We start from the raw sequence: 19,222 nt of genomic DNA on the forward strand, positions 1-19,222 counted from the left end.
TATTATGCTGAGTGAAATAAGTCAGTCAGAGAAGGACAATCATCATATGGTTTCACTCACATATGTGGGAAAATTCAGTCCATTCTTAATCTCAAGCCTCAAAGGACCCATTGTAGAGCCTTGGAATTTGCCGGTAAACGAAAGAGGAAAGCCCTCCCTTGTAATGCTCACATAAGCAGGATCCTGGTGTTGGCTATCACCCCAGTAGTTCACTAACATTATTTTCTCTCCAGTGTGCAGTTCCACCTGACATTACAGCATCTGCTTCTCTCCCCACTACAATGAAGCATCATGAAGGTTCATCCTTGTTCACTCTAGTTCATCCCTGTATCACAAGCATCAAAAATATACTAAATAAAGGGTTGCCTGCCTGCCTGGCTCATCCCATGACCATGTGACTCTTGATCCTGGGGTTGTGAGTTCGAGCCCCCAGGTTGGGTATAGAGATTACTTAAAAAAAATAAACAAGGGCACCTGGGTGGCTCAATGTTGAGCATCTGCCTTTGGCTCAGGTCGTGATCTTGGGGTCCTGGGATCGAGTCCTACATTAGGGTCCCTGTAGGAAGCCTGCTTCTCCCTCTGCCTATATCTTTGCCTCTCTCTCTGTGTCTCTCATGAATTAATAAAAATAAAATCTTTAAAAAATAATAAACTCTTTTAAAAATAAATGTATATATATATGAAATGCTTAAAATTAATTCAACAAACAGACTTCTATTTATGTCAAATTGTTGTGGCATCTGGAATTACATAAAGTGCTGAAGAGATCCTTCCTTTTAAAAAAAATTTTTTTTTTACCATGATGGTTTCCTAAGTATTCCAGCTCTACTATTTTCACCCACTGGCTCCAGCATTATTATAGGAATTAGTTGAACGACAAGAGGATGGCTCCTTTCTAAATTCACTAGTATCCATGTATTATTTTAAAGGGGAATTTTAAGAGGCCCCCTTAAAATTTCTTGCAGAGCTGGTTTAGAGGTCACATATTCTTTTAGTTGCTGCCTGTCTTGGAAGCTCTTTATCTCTCCTTCCATTTTGAATGAGAGCCTTGCTGGATAAAGTATTCTTGGTTGCATGTTCTTCTCATTTAGGACCCTGAATATATCCTGCCAGCCCTTTCTGGCCTGCCAGGTCTCTGTGGAGAGGTCTGCTGTTACCCTAATACTCCTCCCCATAAAAGTCAGGGATTTCTTGTCTCTTGCTGCTTTAAGGATCTTCTCTTTATCTTTGGAATTTGCAAGCTTCACAATTAAATGTCGAGGTGTTGAACGGTTTTTATTGATTTTAGGGGGGGATCTCTCTATTTCCTGGATCTGAATGCCTGTTTCCCTTCCCAGATTAGGAAAGTTTTCAGCTAGAATTTGTTCAAATACATATTCTGGCCCTCTGTCCCTTTCGGCGCCCTCGGGAACCCCAATTAAACGTAGGTTTTTCTTTCTCAGGCTGTCGTTTATTTCCCTTAATCTATCTTCATGGTCTTTTAATTGTTTGTCTCTTTTTTCCTCAGTTTCCCTCTTTGCTATCAACTTGTCTTCTAGGTCACTCACTCGTTCTTCCACCTCGTTAACCCTCGTCGTTAGGACTTCTAGTTTGGATTGCATCTCATTCAATTGGTTTTTAATTTCTGCCTGATTAGCTCTAAATTCTGCAGTCATGAAGTCTCTTGAGTCCTTTATACTTTTTTCTAGAGCCACCAGTAGCTGTATAATAGTGCTTCTGAATTGGCTTTCTGACATTGAATTGTAATCCAGATTTTGTAACTCTGTGGGAGAGAGGACTGTTTCTGATTCTTTCTTTTGAGGTGAGGTTTTCCTTCTAGTCATTTTGCTCAGTGCAGAGTGGCCAAAAGCAAGTTGTATTGGGAAAAAGAGAAAAAGAGAGGAGAGAAAGAAGGAAAGAAAAGAGAAAGAGAAAAAAAAGGGAAGAAAAAGAAAAAAAAAACGAAAAAAAAAAAAGGGAAGAAAAAGAGAAAGAAAAAGAAAGGAGAAAAAAAGGGGGTGGGGGAAGGATACAAATCAAAAAGCAAAATAAAACACAAACAAAAACAAAAACAAAAACAAACAAACAAAAAAAGAACCACCGGGGAGTATCTTCTGATTCTGTGTACTTTAAGTCCCTTGGCTTCTCCTGGAAGTTGTCCGTCTAGCTGGTGTTCTGGGGGAGGGGCCTGTTGTGCTGATTTTCAGGTGTTAGCAGTTGGGGGAGCTGCTGTGCCCCTGCCTGGTGCAGGGCTCAGTGGGGGTTGTTTACCCCGTGAGGCCGCAGGAGGAACAGCCCCAGTGGCGGGGCAGCTCTGGAAACCTGGATTCAGCTCCGGCAGGAACTCCGTCTGCAGGGCCTGGAGGCTCCGGGGCGGGGCCGCTGATCTGCTCAGCTGGGGCAGGAGCGTCCTTGCTGTCCTGGGCCCTCCCGGCCTCTGCCTGTCCCGGGGGAGGCGGGATCCTGGGCTGTGTCCCGGCGCCCTGTGCTCCGGAGCCTGCGCTGGTGGATTCGCGCTCCCGGGCCGCGCAGCCCCCTCCGCACGGAGCCTCTTCCTCTGCCCGAGCCCCTCCGAGCTGCTCCCGGGGCCGCGCAGCCCCCTCCGCGGAGCCGCCGCCCGAGCCCCTTCAGCTGCTCCGGGTCCCGCCGGGTCCCGCCGTGCGCGCTGCAGCCCTTAGGGAGCTCGGCGCACTCTCCTGGGCGCGCAGTTGCTGTTACTGTCCCCGGGAGCCCGAGGGCATCCCCGCCCTCCTGGGTCCTGCTCCAACTCCCCGCGAGCCCCTTTCCGCCCGGGAAGGTCGGTGCAGCTCCTGCTCCTCCGGGACGGGGCTCTCCTGTCCTGGGGACACTCGCCCCGGCCTCAGCCCGGCTCCTCGCGGGGCCCCTCCCCCTTGGAGGCCTTTTGTTCCTTTATTTCTTTTTCCCCGTCTTCCTACCTTGATAGATGCGCGAACTCTTCTCACTGTAGCATTCCAGCTGGTCTCTCTTTAAATCTCAGGCCGAATTCATAGATTTTCAGGATAATTTGAAGGTTTTCTAGGTAGTTTGGTGGAGACAGGTGATTTGGAGACCCTACTCTTCCGCCATCTTGCTCCTCCCTCCCATGTATTATTTTAAATGGGTCAACCTTGAAACTAACAACTCTGCAGAACAAGTTGGTTGGCATGACCCACTAACAGCTTCTTTGCTCTCTGGTGGGTTCTTTGTGCAGCCAGTTCAATGCGGACACGATTCAGCTTTTGATGAGAAGACAGTCCTTTCTGCATCATTGTATTTGTGTAAATTTGGTGCTTTGTACCACTCAAGGAGGAAAGAGAAAAGACGGGAAACTATTTCTGAGTCTAGAACAACCTAGGTCTAAAAGCAGGTCTATCAGAAAGACGGAAAAAACTTAATGATCCAGTTTGATCTGGAATGACACAAGAACTTCTAATGACATGGGAACAAAGTTTTGCTGACCAATGAATGGAAAAATGATGCAAAACTAATGCTCAAGGTCAAGTATTTAGTTATACTTACTCTTTAGAAGATATATTTACCTCTCGAAAGTTTTAAGTTCTTGTTCTGAGAACATTTCTATTGCTCTGAGTACAATGGAAACAAATAAGTAGGAACAGAAATCTTGGTCACTCACTCACCTTTTTGCTTAAGTGGGGACCATTAGCCGCCCCAATGCTTCTCTGCACTGATGGTGGTACTTGATACACGTCTTGTTCCTGGATACCATGGCTAGTGGGGACCTGGTAAATTCCCTGATGTTGGTAGGAAGGTGGAACTTGGTAGATCGTATCTCGAGGGGCACTGTGTGGGTTTGGCACTTGATAGAGCTTCTGTTGGCCAAAGGTCTGATGCATTAGTCCTGAAGTAGGCTGGTCCTGACCGGAGGGGGTCTCTTGAATGGGGCCAATCAGAAGCTTCACCCGGTTGCCTGGGACGATGCCTTGTCGACCATGTAAGGAGCAGAGCCACCATCCTTCCAGTCCTCCTGTGTTCTGCTCTATGACAGTCAGAATATCTCCCTTGCGAAAGGCCAATTCCTCAGCACACTCTGGGACATTGTCGTATAAGGCCCTTGCCATAAGATTCTAGGAAGAAGAGAACAGAGGGAAATGGTGTTAGAATGCTAGCTCAGTCCTTTAAACACCTAAAGCCCGTGCTCTTCTGGAGAAGCACACTTCCTGGAAGGGGGAGAAGAACAAATGTGAACAATAGCCTGTAAGGAGAAAAACAGATGGACGCAGACAAAACACAGATACGTCCGTACTGTGCCTGCCACCAGTGACGTCAGACTGCCTCCTCGGCGAAGCTCTGAACACCACAAGAGTTCTTCCCTCTAGCAGGGGATGCCGTGCCAAGGAGTTACGAGTAGCACTGTTAAAGAGTTCACTATACAGAACACTTTTCTTCCTTTCCTCAAGCCAGCTCGAAGAATAAGACATTCCAAGATATTCAGATGTGCCACAGCAGACATTTCTCAATCTTTTCATATATCGGAGGCAGGAGGAGTCAAAGACAATCCCAAATGACAAATGGTACACATGGCGTTTATATTTGGTGTTAAAGTGGAAACAAAAGTCGACTTATGTATGCCTTGGCAGGCCTTCCAAATTCTTATTCCCAGTCGATCAAGTTGTGGATACAGGGGGAATCCACAAGCAAGTGCTCTTTGCATGACAACCAAGCATGGAGCACAGGGTGACAGTAGTCTCTCTTCAGAGTTGATGGCAGGGGGCTACGAAGAGTTTACTGCGTGTAGGTAGATGCCACCTCTTTCCTTTTTTGGTCTTTTATTCATACCTTTCCTGAAGCCCCCCCCCCCCGCCCCCTGCCACCTCTTCCCCCCACTTCTTGAATCTCTCCATTCACATCAGAAAGGCTCTGCCTCCCCCTTTCAGGGGCCCCAAACACTCTCCCCCTTTGTATGAAGGCCTGTCTGGCACATTCAGTACTAAGCAGACAGCCCAAGTAGGCATTCAGCAGAGAGTGGGCAAGCGGTATGTGCTGACATTCTTGGACGCCTTTCAAAGGCTCCGAAGACTTCATTTCTTGGCGTTAGTCATGTTTCGCGGTACGATGGCAGCCATCACCACATGCCTGCTCCTTCCCAGCACACAGAGGAGCCGGGACGCTGTAAATTCATCACAGGCACTTGGAAAACTAAAAGTGATCTCTTCGGTGCTTCACGAAAGTGTCTGGATGCACCTGAGTCACCGGGATGCTGATCATTTGTGGGAGGAGGGACTGCCTATTGGGTGGAACATGTTTGGGACTTTACATATTCGTGGAATTTTTGGCAGTTGTTGTTTGGACTTCTGCCCCCTGTTTGCTTCTCTAGAAACGTGGACTTGATCTTCCAGCCCCGTGCTTCTCATTCCTTTAGAACTGACATACATTAATCATCTCCCCCTGTACTATGCCCCATAACCACAGTCTTGTGCTGTGTGCTGGGTCTCCCCTCTGGAGTGGGGGTTGGGGTTGGGGGCTGCATTATGTAAGCAGTTCCCTTCTCATCAGTACCTGGGAGGAGGTCCTACTTTTACTGTTAATCCTCTTAGTGTTACTACTTAACCTAATAAAAAAGAGGTCAGTACCCAGATGATGCTTTTGAAGAATAAGGCTGAAGTTCTTATTGGTTACAGTTTGGGGATCCAAGAAGTCTGCAATGTAGACAGGGAAGCTCATGGGAAACTGAGGGATTTGTGTTCTGAGTGAAAGTTTTACTTAGTATTTATATGCTAGGAAGCTTTGGGATTTTTTCCTAACAGAAACTCACATACACAAAGATAAAATCATGCAGCATACTATCCTGTCTTGAGGAACCACTTAAGAATGTGTCATAATCCTAAAATCTGTTTCTCTTCTTCCATCTCTTGAGTGTTCTGTAACTTAAAAGAAAAGTCAGTTACGGACGACAAGGTTCTGGGCCTTTGTACCAAAATAATCTGATGGAGATCACTCCACTCAAGAAGAGTTGTATTGTGATGATAGAGGAGGGAGAGAGTTGAGCACTATGGTCTCTATCCCTTTTGCTGGGGCCCATACCATGATTGGGAATGGCTGGTAAGAAAGCCTCGAGATGAAATCAGAAGTAAGAGAGTCAGGATCCGTTCTATGGAAGCTGGGGGTGGGTCGCTGGACGACTGTAGGGGCTACAAAGAAAGCAAAGAAACAGAAAACAGCAGAAAGGCAAGGGACTATGGACCTAATCAGCATAAATAAGCTCAAGGCATGTGGAGTTGGGTCACTGCCATGGGACTCCAAGCACTGGAGCGCTGGGCCGTGCTTGATTAGAGGCAGATAGAAATCCCCATGTGAGAGTTGTTCTGGATGTTCTTTGTCTCCCATCCCAGTGACCTTCCCACCACCTGGTTAGCAGCATGCTAATGTTTCAGATGTGCCTCAAGACCTGGTTCTCTGGGAAAACTTTCAGAGACTGTTGTCCTCGCTAACAGAGAAACCCTGGGTGAGTCCTCCTGACTGGTTGTCCATGACTCCCCATCAGTCCCCTGCTGCCCTGAGAAATGAGAGGATTTAGGAAGAGAGTTTAGCATGACCATTGGTGGCATGCACCCCCCAGTGCTAGCCTGACACCTCACATAATGACAGATATTTACAGCCTTGGCTGAACAGGAGTGAGTTACTTAATATTGGTGCAAGCTCCAGAGAGTCAGCATCTACACATAGTCTACACACACCCATTACTCTCCCATATGGAAGGTTACATGCATGCAGTTCCAGAGACCTTTAGAGAACTGGACCCAACCTCTCTGTTTTATAGATAAAGAAACAGGTCTGGGGAGGCCAGCTTATCTTTTGCTCAAAGCCACAATTTTGGTGTCAGAGATGAGAACAGAACTATGGTCTCTTGGTTCAGATCTCTTTCTAGAACTCTAAGCCAGCTTAGCTCAACTACACAATGTCTTCCCAACTGGGCTCAACTCCATTATATAGGGAAGTTCTGAAAATGACAATTCTTGTCGTATCTATAGAATAAATAGATTATTTCCCTTTGTGCCTTAACTTCCTCATCTGTAAAATGGGAGTGAGGGTAACAGTACCTATGGCGCCTACTTCATGGGTTTGCTGTGAGGATGAGCTGAGTTAATCCAACTCAAGTACCTTAACACTGCTGGAGGGCTCAGGAAGCTATTGTGACAATTTATTTAGTTTGCTGGATGGCATTTTGGCCTTGGGCTCCCTCCTCACTCAGCCTCCTGTCAGTGCTCAACAAGGGTTGGGTTAGTTATGCTAGAATTTATATATATATATATATATCCATATATTTATACACAGCTGATATTTCTCTTGCTTTCAATTACATATCAGGAGAACTGTATCTTGCAGTATTTCTCTGAATTAATAACGAGTCATGGTCACTGCAACCCCTTGTGGAATATTTGCTTATAAACAGCAAATATGAAGCTATCGACTGGCCTCAAGAGACCGAGACAAAATATTATTATTATCACTGCTCTGATTATTACTGAATGAATTATGGATATATCTCTTCAGATTCCAGCAGAGTCCAAGCTATCAGAAAGTGGGGGAAAAAACTGGGTGAGGAGCTTGGCTTCTGAAAACACTTGGTGCTTTGGGGGCTAGAGTTCATTTGAGAAGATAACAGCAAAATGAACGTCAGCCAGAACACAAACCGTCTCAGTCAAAAGTGCACCTACTTTATAGGCAGATCAAGGGTTAATTGTCTGGGTAGAAAGAAGGTGGAGGGACCTTCTCATTCAGGGTGGGAAGTGTGATGCCTTAAAGCCACCAAGTCAGAAGGGTGATTATCTGAACATCTTAGAAAAACCCAGGAGAGGCAGTTTGTCTATTCAAGATCTCCTCTTTCTCCCACCCACCCCAGGATATTTATCTCTAGGGCAGGAAAGGTCAACACAGAAACAAATCCAGGAGAGATAAGAGAGCTATGTCATTCTATCGCCAGTTGGATGGTTAGCCTCGGGAGGGTGGCAGTTAGAAATGTAGCTAGGGCTTGGCTAAGTGCCAGAACAGTTGGGGCACAGAAGTTGAAAGCCTAAGGAACTTCAAACAATTACACTCCAGCTCCTTCACCTTACAAATGAGAACAAACGAGGCTCAAGATGTTAATGATTTGCCAAGCCACCTGGCAAGAAGGTCACAGAACTGGGACACAAATTCAGGTCTCTGGTCTCCAACTCCGGAATGGGGACACTTTTAACAAAGTCAAATGCAAATGCACAGCTACCAAAGCTGTGGTTCTAATTAGGATTGGAAATCAAAAAAAAAAAAAAAAAAAAAAAGGATTGGAAATCAGCATTTAGAGTTATAAATCCTATTGAGGGAACCCTAATAACAGCAGCCTCTAGCATCGATTCCCACCCCAGTCTTTCTTGAAGCTCTCGTTTGGCTTCCATGATTCCACTTCTGGTTTCTTCCCTCTGTTCTCATGACCACTCATCTATCTACCTTCTTCTTCATGGACTAATCATGTTTCAAAAGGGACCCCTCCTTCGTTCTTTGCTCTTCTTTACATGCTCAGTCTCTAGAGGAAACCTCATCCGTACCAATGGTATTGAAACACACAGATAACCCTTCAAATTGGTATTATTTTTAAAATTGTATTTAAATTGTATTTAAATTCAATTAATTAATATATCATGTATTATTGGTTTCATAAGTAGAGATACATGTGCTCTGATGTTTATAGCTACATTATCTACCATAGGCAAATTATGGAAAGAGCCCAAATGTTCATCCACTGATGATAAATGGATAAAGAAGATGTGGTATATAAAACATATATATGTGGTAGATTATCTATATCTATATCTATATCTATCTATATCTATATACACAATGGAGTATTACTCAGCTATCAAAAAGAATGAAATCTTGCCATTTGCAACAACATGGATGGAGCTCGAGCATATTATACTAAGCAAGATGAGTCAGAGAAAGATAAATACCATATGATTTCCCTAATATGTGGAATTTAAGAAACAAAACAGATGAACATAGTGGAGGAAATAGAGAGAGGCAAACCAAGAAACAGACTCTTAACCCAAGAGAGCAAACTGATGGTCACCAGAGGGGAGGTGAGAGGAGGGATGGGTAAAATGGGTGATAGGGATGAAGGAGGGCACTTGTTGTGATGAGCACTAAGTGATGTATGGAAGTGCTGAATCACTAAACTCTACACCTGAAACTAATATTACACTGTATATTAACTAACTAGAATTTAAATAAAAACTCAAAAAAGGAAAAAAAAAACCCACCCCACCCAGATAACAGATCCATAGCTCCAGCCTAGACACTTCTGCACTCCCGTCCCAAATCTCCAACTGGCTAATAGGTATCCTCACCTCTAACTCAACAAGTGCAAAACGCCCTTTCTCCTGCTTTCTCTCTCATAGTTAAGAGCACACATGCAGCTGCCCAAGATAGGAGCCTTGGAGGTTTGCTGAGTCTCTTCACAATCTGGAAGCCGATCAGCTTGGCCCCCGTCTTCCTCTTCACTGCCTCTCCTAGTTCAGACCTTCAACAACCTGGTATTGGGAGGCTGACAATTGCTTCTCAACTGGTTTTCCTGCATTCACTTTCTCGCACCTCAAAATCTATCCTCCCCCTACCCAGAAGAGTTATCTTTCCAATCCTATCTGATGCTTTCCCCTTCCAGTTCTCTAGAATAGTATTTATTTATTTTTTTTAAGATTTTATTTATTTATTCATGAGAGACACAGAGAGAGAGGCAGAGACACAGGCAGAGGGAGAAGCAGGCTCCATGCAGGGAGCCCGACGTGGGACTCGATCCCAGGTCTCCAGGATCACGCCCTGAGCCGACAGCGGCACTAAACCGCTGAGCCACCCGGGCTGCCCCTGGAATAGTATTTCTTACAGTGTGACTTGTAATATCCCTTTCAAGACCGTGAATTCCTGAAGTTCAGGGAGGCTGGCCTAGTCCTTACGCATTTCCAGAACTTTCCAGCGTCTGAAGCAAAATGCGCATCATTATATGTTTGCTAATTTACAATGGATTCTGGACTCTGATTTCCTGGCTCTCTACAGAGAAGGTGATTTGAAATTGTTTTCTAGAGACGTCAGCAAGATATTTGGTAAAAGTTTTCAGATGGACATGGGAAGATCAGCTAACGGAACCAGAAAGATAAATGGCATGGCCAGACCTCACAGCCAGAGAATGTGGGAGATGGCAAGCAGGAAAGTGCCCGCCCCTCTCTATTAAACAGGATAATGACGCAGATGGGGAGCTTGAATCTGGTGTCCACAACCACTGAGCAAACAGGAAGGCTAGGAGGAGCTGACTGTCCCAGCCAGATTAAATATAATCATCCCTGGAAGAGTTTTCTCTCCCTCCATCCGGCAGCAGGTAACTGGGCACCATTCATGCCTTGCCAAGATGTTGGGTTCTGCTCTTCCGGGTTCAGCTATGCTGAGGAGTGGGAATCAAATACCATACAACTAGCCAGATCACTGGGTGCAGAGAGCTCTAGGTCATATGACAGCTTCCACACCGTCACCCACTCTTCCCTGCCAATGTCAAGAAAGCTTATTACTCCCACTGCCAGGGAAACTCTATGCTATTCCAAATACAGAGAGGTGTGACGTATAATTTCCATGACCATTCATGCTGGTCTTTGAAGAGAAATGAGACACAATGGCTGATGTGTCACCCCACCAGGATTGATAGCATCATCAAAGGCCCGACTTCCTCTTATTATTTTTACTTCATTCTATATTTATCATGGAGGAGCTCTGCCAAGACCTTGGGACTGCCACATTCTCAACCACATGACTTGCCTGTACCCAACTGCCCTGAACTCTGGTGGGGTACATGCACTCGCGTGCATGCACACATGCATACACACACGCACACACAGTGGACAGATCCTGAGAAAAAGACACAGTAAAGAAGGAAATGGCTATTATCGAGGAAATTACTCCTAAAGGAAGTAGCTAAGGAATGAGCATCACGAAGGTCAGTCTCAGGACACACTGGGGAAGAGAAAAAAAGGCTTTCGTGCCTGCTGACAAACAATCAGCTTTGGTCTGAGGGTAATCAAACCACTTTGGCTTCACCCCACCATCACCTTTAGGTTATAGGGAAATGTGGGATTTCCGCAAGGAAGGTAAGAATCAGAAAACATGAATATCTACAAGTGTCTGGATTTTTGTTCTTGGAATACTGGGTCTACACCTGGGTCTTTTCATTGGATGCTTGGACTGTTGAATTTTTAGAGTTAAATCCTCTGGAGGTTATATTAAGTAGGGGACGTGAGGTTTTGAAGAAAGTTCAGGAGTCAGAAGATAGAATACATATCATTTCCAGGGTTTTTTTTTCTCAGTAATCTTTAGGTGATCTGAACTAGCCATGGAAAGGCAGCAGGAGAACTTCCCTAGTCATACTTCTGATATCCTGTGAGGGGTGTCCAATGTGTGCCACAAAGATTTCTCTGGCACCAAGACCACACTTCAGCCAATGATTTTCATTTATTGGAAAGTGTTTCTCAACCCCTATGGTGGTCACAAAGCTTACAAGAGTATCTTGGACCTTCTTAATATTCATATCCATTCACTCTGCCCCAAGTCCAGACTTTTTCTTAGATTTTCTAGCCTTGTGAACTTTACCCATTGTATTCTCTTTTGAGCATTTCTAAATGGAAGATGCTTTAAGAAATTTTGCATTAGGCACTTGTCTCCCAAAGGTACTCTGACACACAGCAGCCCTGACAGGCACTGTGAGGCTGTACCCTGTGTGTGGTCAACCCAAGGCACTGAGATTTGGGAATCTTAACATATCTTCCATTATTGGCCTATCCCTGTTTGATGAGGCATCATTTAGAACCCTGAATTATTTTGGTGGTTCATGTGCCAGAGTATCAATACCTATTGGGAGTGGGTGAGAAGAGCTGAGGCTCTTGGCCAATTTGAGTATTAGGACATCTGAAAGAATCTTCCATCTGGCCAGATTTGGTCATCTCATATGGACAGCATGGATGTGAGGTTAAATAAGTGTTCCTTCAAAATGCTGGCTTTCCTTCCTTCTCTGCATTAGAGTTAATGCCACCTATTCTCCCTTGATTTAAGCTTGATGCAGGATAAGAACATCCATACGATGAGATCTGTTTACCATGAAACCAACAAAAGCCTAGAGCAAATCCTTTGTTTCATCTAAAAAAAAAATACAAAAGGGGTTGTTAGGGAGGCACGCGTGCATGTGTGTGTGACGTCATAGTCAACTTCTATTATTTCTTGGCCAGTTGTGGAGAATGAATTTGAATCCTGACAGTAGTGAGAAGGTAGCATTTCCTAACAAGTCTGATGGTCCTTCAGGAGTTCAATCTTCCACTCCTCTGTGGTCTTTGAGATTTTTTAAAGCACCTCCTGAGGGTCTTAAAGAAGGCAGAAGAACACCATGGTTTCTATGTATTAGAACCAGTGGTCACCTATAGCTTGACCAAAACCAATTAGACTAGCGTTTTAGACTAAGAAGGGATTCTAGAGATCATTCTAACCCAATCTTGTTTTACAGCCCTGAGGGTCATCTATTAGATTAGCAGCAGAGCCAGAACTAGCATCTGGTTCCCCTCTTAATCTAGGATTTTTTCCACTGGACCAGGATGTGCTTCCTGAGAACCTCTCCGTCTTAGAATTTAGTACTGTTGCTATTAAGCCTTGGAATTTATAAGCATTTGTCCTGGGTTGCCTGGTTTTGATAGATTTAAGTATAGTGTGTTGGCAAAAGATCAAAACCATGGGGCAGGCACAAACTCTTTTCAGGGTTCTGTCCCTAGATAAATCTGACAGGCGCCATATAATGATGAAGGCCTGACACCCACTCACCCAAAAGATAGGTTTTATTAACAATGAAACAACCAACTGGATTTCAGCCAACATGACAGTGTTGGCACTGGATCACATCTATCTGCCTGTCTAGACAAATCCCTCCAACATCCAGGTACTCAGGGAAGTGAAATGAGAATTAAGTTATGAAGGAGTAGGAGACGCCAGCCCACTATATTACAGTTTATTTCCAAAAACAGCATCATTTCTCAAAAGTCAAAACCCGAAAGTTATAACATCTAATAAAGTATTTGAAGGAAGGGAAAGATCTTCCTATGTTTTTACATTCTTGCATATCTTCTCTTCCTGCATCAAGGTATGCAGCTCTCAAGGTACGAAGTAATATCTACACCCATCAACACCAGTACGTACACACACTAGCAACCTCGGCCTGCCCCCCAGCCAGACCCAGCTGACATACCTTGGTTGCCCCCCACAGTCTTTCAGACGTCACCTAGGCTTGCTGTCTGATTGTTATTATCCCACTTTACTTGAGTTTTTCAAAACACACCATTGGCTGAAAGGGTTTCTACAACCATATGCCAGCAGCCTGGCACCTGCAGACAGATCTCAAGAAAGAAGCTTCAGATGCTGTAGCTTCTCAGCTAGAAGAGGGAGGAAACATGGCAGGAGCACAAGGAACAGAAGAGAACCTCTAAATGAAGTTGTTCAGTGGCTAGGTAGGGTAGAGAGACAGAGACAAGCTCCTACATGTATGTATTCTATACCAGTCTATAAGAATTAAATGGATTTCTTCAAAGTTCCACTCTAATGCATGTTCCATTATTTTATATGTTGATATAAAATAGTATAGGTCCATTACACATGCACACAAGTGCACGTACATGAGCACACACACGACAGAAGAAGGCTTCAGAGAACTAAGGTTGCCTTAGAAACAGTCTGATGGTTTTACAGGTGGCCTGCGACCTCATGCTTCTTAGTACTTTGTGGCATTCATTTGAACACATTGGGGCTATATACGTAAGAGGAAGTTTCCTCTTGCTGAGGACTTGTGACATGTAGTACACATCAGTATGGTACAATTATGGCCAACAGCTCTATGGTTGTATTTTTGTGCTTCTGTCACATGGAACCAATGAGGCAATTTTTTATTTAACCAAAAAAGAAATAGGGGAGATTAGACCAGTGATTCTTAACTAGGGGCGATTTGGGGACTTGGCAAAGTTTGGAAACATTTTTGGTTGTCACGTTACATGCATGCGTATTGCTGGCAGCCGGTGGGTAGAGGCCAGATGCTGTTAGACATCCTGCAAAGCACAGGCCAGTCTTCCATCATTAAAAAAAGAAAAAAAAGAAAAAAAGAAAAAAGAAAGAAAAGATCAGCTCTAAAAGTCCTCCGTGCTGAGTGGAGAACCCTGGAGAGAGGAATGGACACTCGCTGAATTAATGGGATCTAGCCTCAGTCCTCATATTGTAAGATTAATGGCAAAGAAATCCTTTTGTGCCTCTGTTTCTCCACCTGCAAAATGGGGATAATGAACACGTTCTTTATAATATTATGAGAAGTCATGAAATTATATATGCAGAACAGTCTGATTTCTTCAGAAGAAAGGGTCTCTATAAAATCAAAGCACAGTCATTATTACTGCACTATTATGAGCTCATGAAATTGTGCCTTAAGAACTGTACTCCCCCTCCCTTGGAAAAAAAAATTCCTTCAGGAAAAGAAAACAAACCAGAAATGATCTCATCATGATTACACCTGCCACACCAAAAAACAGACACAGTTCAGAGAAACTAAATTCTTTCCCTGCAGCCATGAAGTAAGCTGTGTCTGTAATTAAGATCTTAATAAGGGAGGCAGGAGGCTTGATGCAGCCGCTGCAGGCCATGAGGCACAGAGCCGCCCCACCGAGTTTAAAGCAGGAACAATTGAAATACAACCTCCCTCACCGCTTCACGCTCTCAGGTGTTCTCTGCACAAGCCCTTATTTCAAAACAAGGCCTTTCCTTCATCTCTAGAGATGCCTATTTCTGCAAGGAGAAAGAAAAGTAACAACTAATTATTTATTTTTTTAAAATTTTACTTATTTAATTATGAGAGAGAGAGAGAGAGAGAGGAAGCGCACAAGCAGTGGGAGCAGCAAGCAGAGGGAGAGGGATGAGCAGACTCCCCACTGAGCAGGGAACCCAATGCAGGGCTTGATCCCAGGACACTGTGATCATGACCTGAGCCAAAGGCAGACGCTTAACCCACTGAGCCACTCAGGCGCCCCCAAGAACTTACAAGTAAATATTATTTATGACTTTATATGAAAATTTTACCTGAATTCACTTTTAAAAAAAGCACTTCTTAGATAATTACCTGTCAAAAGGCTGACACAACGGAAAAAGGATAATGCCTTCCACAGTTGATCTTTGGAGCAGCTTATGTTGACTGTCTAGAGTGGCCATGTGTTCCTGAACTTTTTAAGAGTCCCAGTTTTAAGTATCCGTTTATCAGACCATATGTTCTATTGTTGGGTTGGGAAACATGGATGCGTATCCACAGAAATTATTTACTTATTTTTTAAGCTAAAAATAAATGATAGGCATGCAAGTATGTATCTTGCTAATGGGTCTGCCTTGGTTGACTTTAGGATTCGGGAGAAAAGAAAGATAGGTATTGATAAAAGTCTCTGATCGACAAGATGATTTTTATTAGGAAATGAGATATATTTCAAGGCCATCTGGGCCTTTGTGGGATTGTCTAGAAGCCTAGCTTCCCAGTGAGTGGGGTTAAGAGAAAGAGTGCTGTTGAGCTGACTGGACCATTCAAGGGAGAGAGGTCTTCACAATTTTGCTATGCCAATGCTGTTGTGATAGAAATGCAATACTGCTGGTCCACTAACCCATTTCCTGCCAAACTCAGACTCAAACCACAAATGATTGGTAACCCAGAAAACAAAAAAAAAATTCACCAACAGGTTACTGACATGTCCTGCTAGACGCTAAAGACTGAACACCAAAAAGGCCGGAGTGTCTAGAAGTCGACTTTCCTGGCTTCCCGGTGTTATGGTTATTGGCTGCTGAAGGGGAGGGCAGTGAATTCCAGCTCATTCTTTTAGTAGAGCACAGGGCTTGGTGACAGAGAAGCCTAGATGAGTCCTGAGTTAGCCACATACCCTGTGGGAGTGAGGTGCTAAGTTAACAATAATGAACTGACTACTACAAATCAATGAGATTAAGGCTAATTCATAAAGGAGCATATGGTTACCACATAGCTAAAAAAAAAAAAAAAATCGAAAAAATATGAAGGGCACATCATTCTGTCTAAATACATATTGCTTTAATAAATAGAAAGATCTGGTTTAAATCTTAACCTTATGTACATTTTGGTTGCTACAGCTTTCTATTGAGCCTCCCAAATAACTCCCCCCGAAACACACTTATACACATACTTACACACACACACACACACACACATACAGACTAAAGAAAGGAATTAAACTTCAATTCAAAAGATCCTATCAAACATTTTTGTGCAATGCTTGCACTTTTATGTATTCATGGTGGCTCAGTCTTTATTTCTGGTGATGTAAGTATGACCTTGACATATTAGAAATATTGGGAGGAATTCTCATTTGCATCATACACACCATGAGAGATGAGACACCTCCCTCCATGGGGATGGACCCCACCTTTGAATAAGGTTCCTGAATCGCTTCCTAAAACACTATTTAGCACCATTCAGGGTTGGGGAGGAGGTATTTGAAAACAGGCAGATTATGTGAAGACACTTGACTGGCAATTTTAGTATCTCCATGATCAGCTGCCCCAGCCCCCGTTCAGACATGAAAAAATCACTGTCACACACTGTCACAACTCAGCATATTTTCTGGAATGCCTGTTCCATCTTCCTCAAAGCATATGCCTCAATTCACCTGGATCTCATGGTCTACTAGAGCTACCTCCTAAAAGATTCACTCTATCTGGTGGACGGTGGCAGGGGTCATCAGCAAGGCCATTTCTCTTAAAATGAAGATTCTTTGGGAAGATAGTCGTTTGCAGCCGAGCTGTAATGTTCCCCAGGCGTGCATCGTCCTCATTAACCAGTAGGAATGACTGCAGGGGGGTGACTGGTATGCTCTAAGTAAATAAGATGGGGGGGGGTGCCATTGATGGAGTATAAACAGGGGGGGTTTTCTTGGGAGGGAGTCCTCTTCCATGCCCATATTCTTTGCAATCATCCATCACCTAGGAAACCAGCAGCTATTCTCTGCACTTTACCTTGGAAATATAGCATTTCTTCTCAGGGGTCCTTCTTCTGTATCTTGGCAAGGAGGCTTGGTAATTAAATCTGTATGTTACTGTGGAGTAATGTCACGGGGCTCAGTGGCTGGCATCACAAACCAATTTGTTTAGGTTTCTTTCTAACCCTAAAATGATCTAACGATAGATCACCAAGACCTCTTACGTTACATCTCCAGTAATCGGATAAGAGATATAATTTCCTCTGAACTTCCCTACCCCCCAAATCACCTCCTTCAAGTTTTACCTTCGATTTTGGACACTGATGACTTTCTCTTGTCCTCACTAGTATTTTTGTTTTGGAGAAGCAAGTCTAGCAAATGCTTCCTCTTAAATTTTTATCTATATAATGCTTCTGTATCTATACGTTATATGTCTTATGATGCATCATATAATAGCTGCCATTTTTATATGCCTGGGTGCTAAAAACTAATGATTTTCATAAATTATATCCTTACCACTATCTGATAAGATCGGTATTATTACTTCCATGTTATAAATAAGGAAATAGAGCGTGAAGTAGCCAAAGTTGTATCTGCGACAAAACCCAAGTCCCTTCCACTACGCCATACAGTATTAAGACTCTTTTTAGTGGCAAAACAGAAACAAAAACAAACCCCACCCACCTCTTTTTAATGGCTACTTGTATAAGTATTTTATGTCATTCAACATTCAATTCAATATTTGTTGAGTGTTGACTATGAGCAAGGTCCTGTAGTTTCAGGAATATCAGATCTTATTAATAACAATGAAGATACCAAATATATTAGTAAGAGGGCACATAGCTCACTGGTAAACCCCTGTTGTCTGGCATCTGCATTTCCATACCACACATCCAGGCCCATAGAACACTAAAAATACTCAGCCATCTTAACCTAGTAACTGGGATTTTGATATAATCCTGTCACCAAGTCTTGCGTCCACACTATCCTTTCAACACCTATCGATGCAAAGAGAGCTGAAGCTGACTAGCATTATCTGGGTACTATATGCCAGGAGCCATGGTAAGTACTTTATATCCATGTATTATCCTGTTTAGGCCTTAGAACAATAGTCTGAGATAGTTATTATCCCTATTTTACAGATAAGAAAACTGAGGCTCAGAGAGCCTACCTTGCCTGAGGCTCTATAGAGCAGTAAGTCCCAAGAAACAGAAATGCCTTTCTACAGAGCCCACACTAGCTTGTATCTGCCACAAGAACATATAGGATCAAGGCTGTGCACCCTCAAGGCTCTAACAGATCCCAGATCACACTTTTTGATTCAAGGACTTGTCCAACAGTCTACCTTTACACACAAATAAAGGGTGGTCTCTCATTTTCAGTGCAGCTTACTTAAAACTGGATGGCCCGACTGGGAGATCGATGTGAGTTATAGGCATCCTTTAGAGAGTGACTCGATTGGCAGGGGTTAATAAGTAAGGCAGTGCTAACAGAGCAGGGCAGGGGTGGAAAACATGAAGGCTGTCACAGGGATTAGAGGTCAGTCGAGGAGACAAAGGTGTAGGCTTTTGATCGTTTTATAGAGTGGGTGGATGAGGAGACCTGGCCTGTGGGAAGTGACAATATAAGCAAGTAGGTTAGGCACAGAGAGACGGGGGGCAAATGAGTGGGAACAGGGAGAGACCGAGATGTCCCACGGCAGAGTCAAAAGAGAAGAGAGAGGTTGGGGGTTCAGGATGTGCTTTAAGGACGTCATGCCTACGTGGGGCAGAGAAGGCTGAGCTGTACGCAAGTCTGGTATCAGGCCTGCATAAGGATAGCTTGAATGAACAAATGAGAGACGATAAGGTCATGAGGGCACAAAAGGGGGAGGGAATTTGCAAAGGGGAAAAAGTTGAGAGGAAGTGTCTTTAGAGGTCTGGGGGGGGGGGGTAGGAGCGCAGACAGGAAGCCATTGATGAATTCTGAGAAAAGGAATGATGTATATTACAGTAAGGAAAGGATGCTAAGGGAGTTCTTGGTACGTCCACACTGCACAACTTGCTCCATTTCCTATCGTTTGAGCACCTCCAGTTCTCCAAAGCCTTTCCTGTCTGCAGTGGGTAAGTCATTTAGCTCTCAAAATGGGTTTGCCCAATAAATACAACCATCCTTAAACAACTGAGTTAATATTAAAACATCTTTCAGTGCTTTTGAATTCATAGCTCTCA

At 43.8% G+C, this 19,222-nt stretch overlaps 1 protein-coding gene across 2 annotated transcripts in view; it reads right to left on the minus strand.

The window, feature by feature from the left end:
• The window catches only part of NEDD9 (neural precursor cell expressed, developmentally down-regulated 9), a 185,987-nt gene that overhangs the window by 27,386 nt on the left and 139,379 nt on the right, over nt 1-19,222 (minus strand). For both annotated transcript variants that reach the window (XM_038584173.1, XM_038584172.1), the window contains one exon: nt 3,618-4,064. In XM_038584173.1, the coding sequence (XP_038440101.1) occupies nt 3,618-4,064 (447 nt within the window). The remainder of the gene's footprint in view (nt 1-3,617; nt 4,065-19,222) is intronic.

Source organism: Canis lupus, chromosome 35 (genome assembly GCF_011100685.1).
Source record: "Canis lupus familiaris isolate Mischka breed German Shepherd chromosome 35, alternate assembly UU_Cfam_GSD_1.0, whole genome shotgun sequence".
In the NCBI taxonomy this organism is placed as follows: domain Eukaryota; kingdom Metazoa; phylum Chordata; class Mammalia; order Carnivora; family Canidae; genus Canis; species Canis lupus.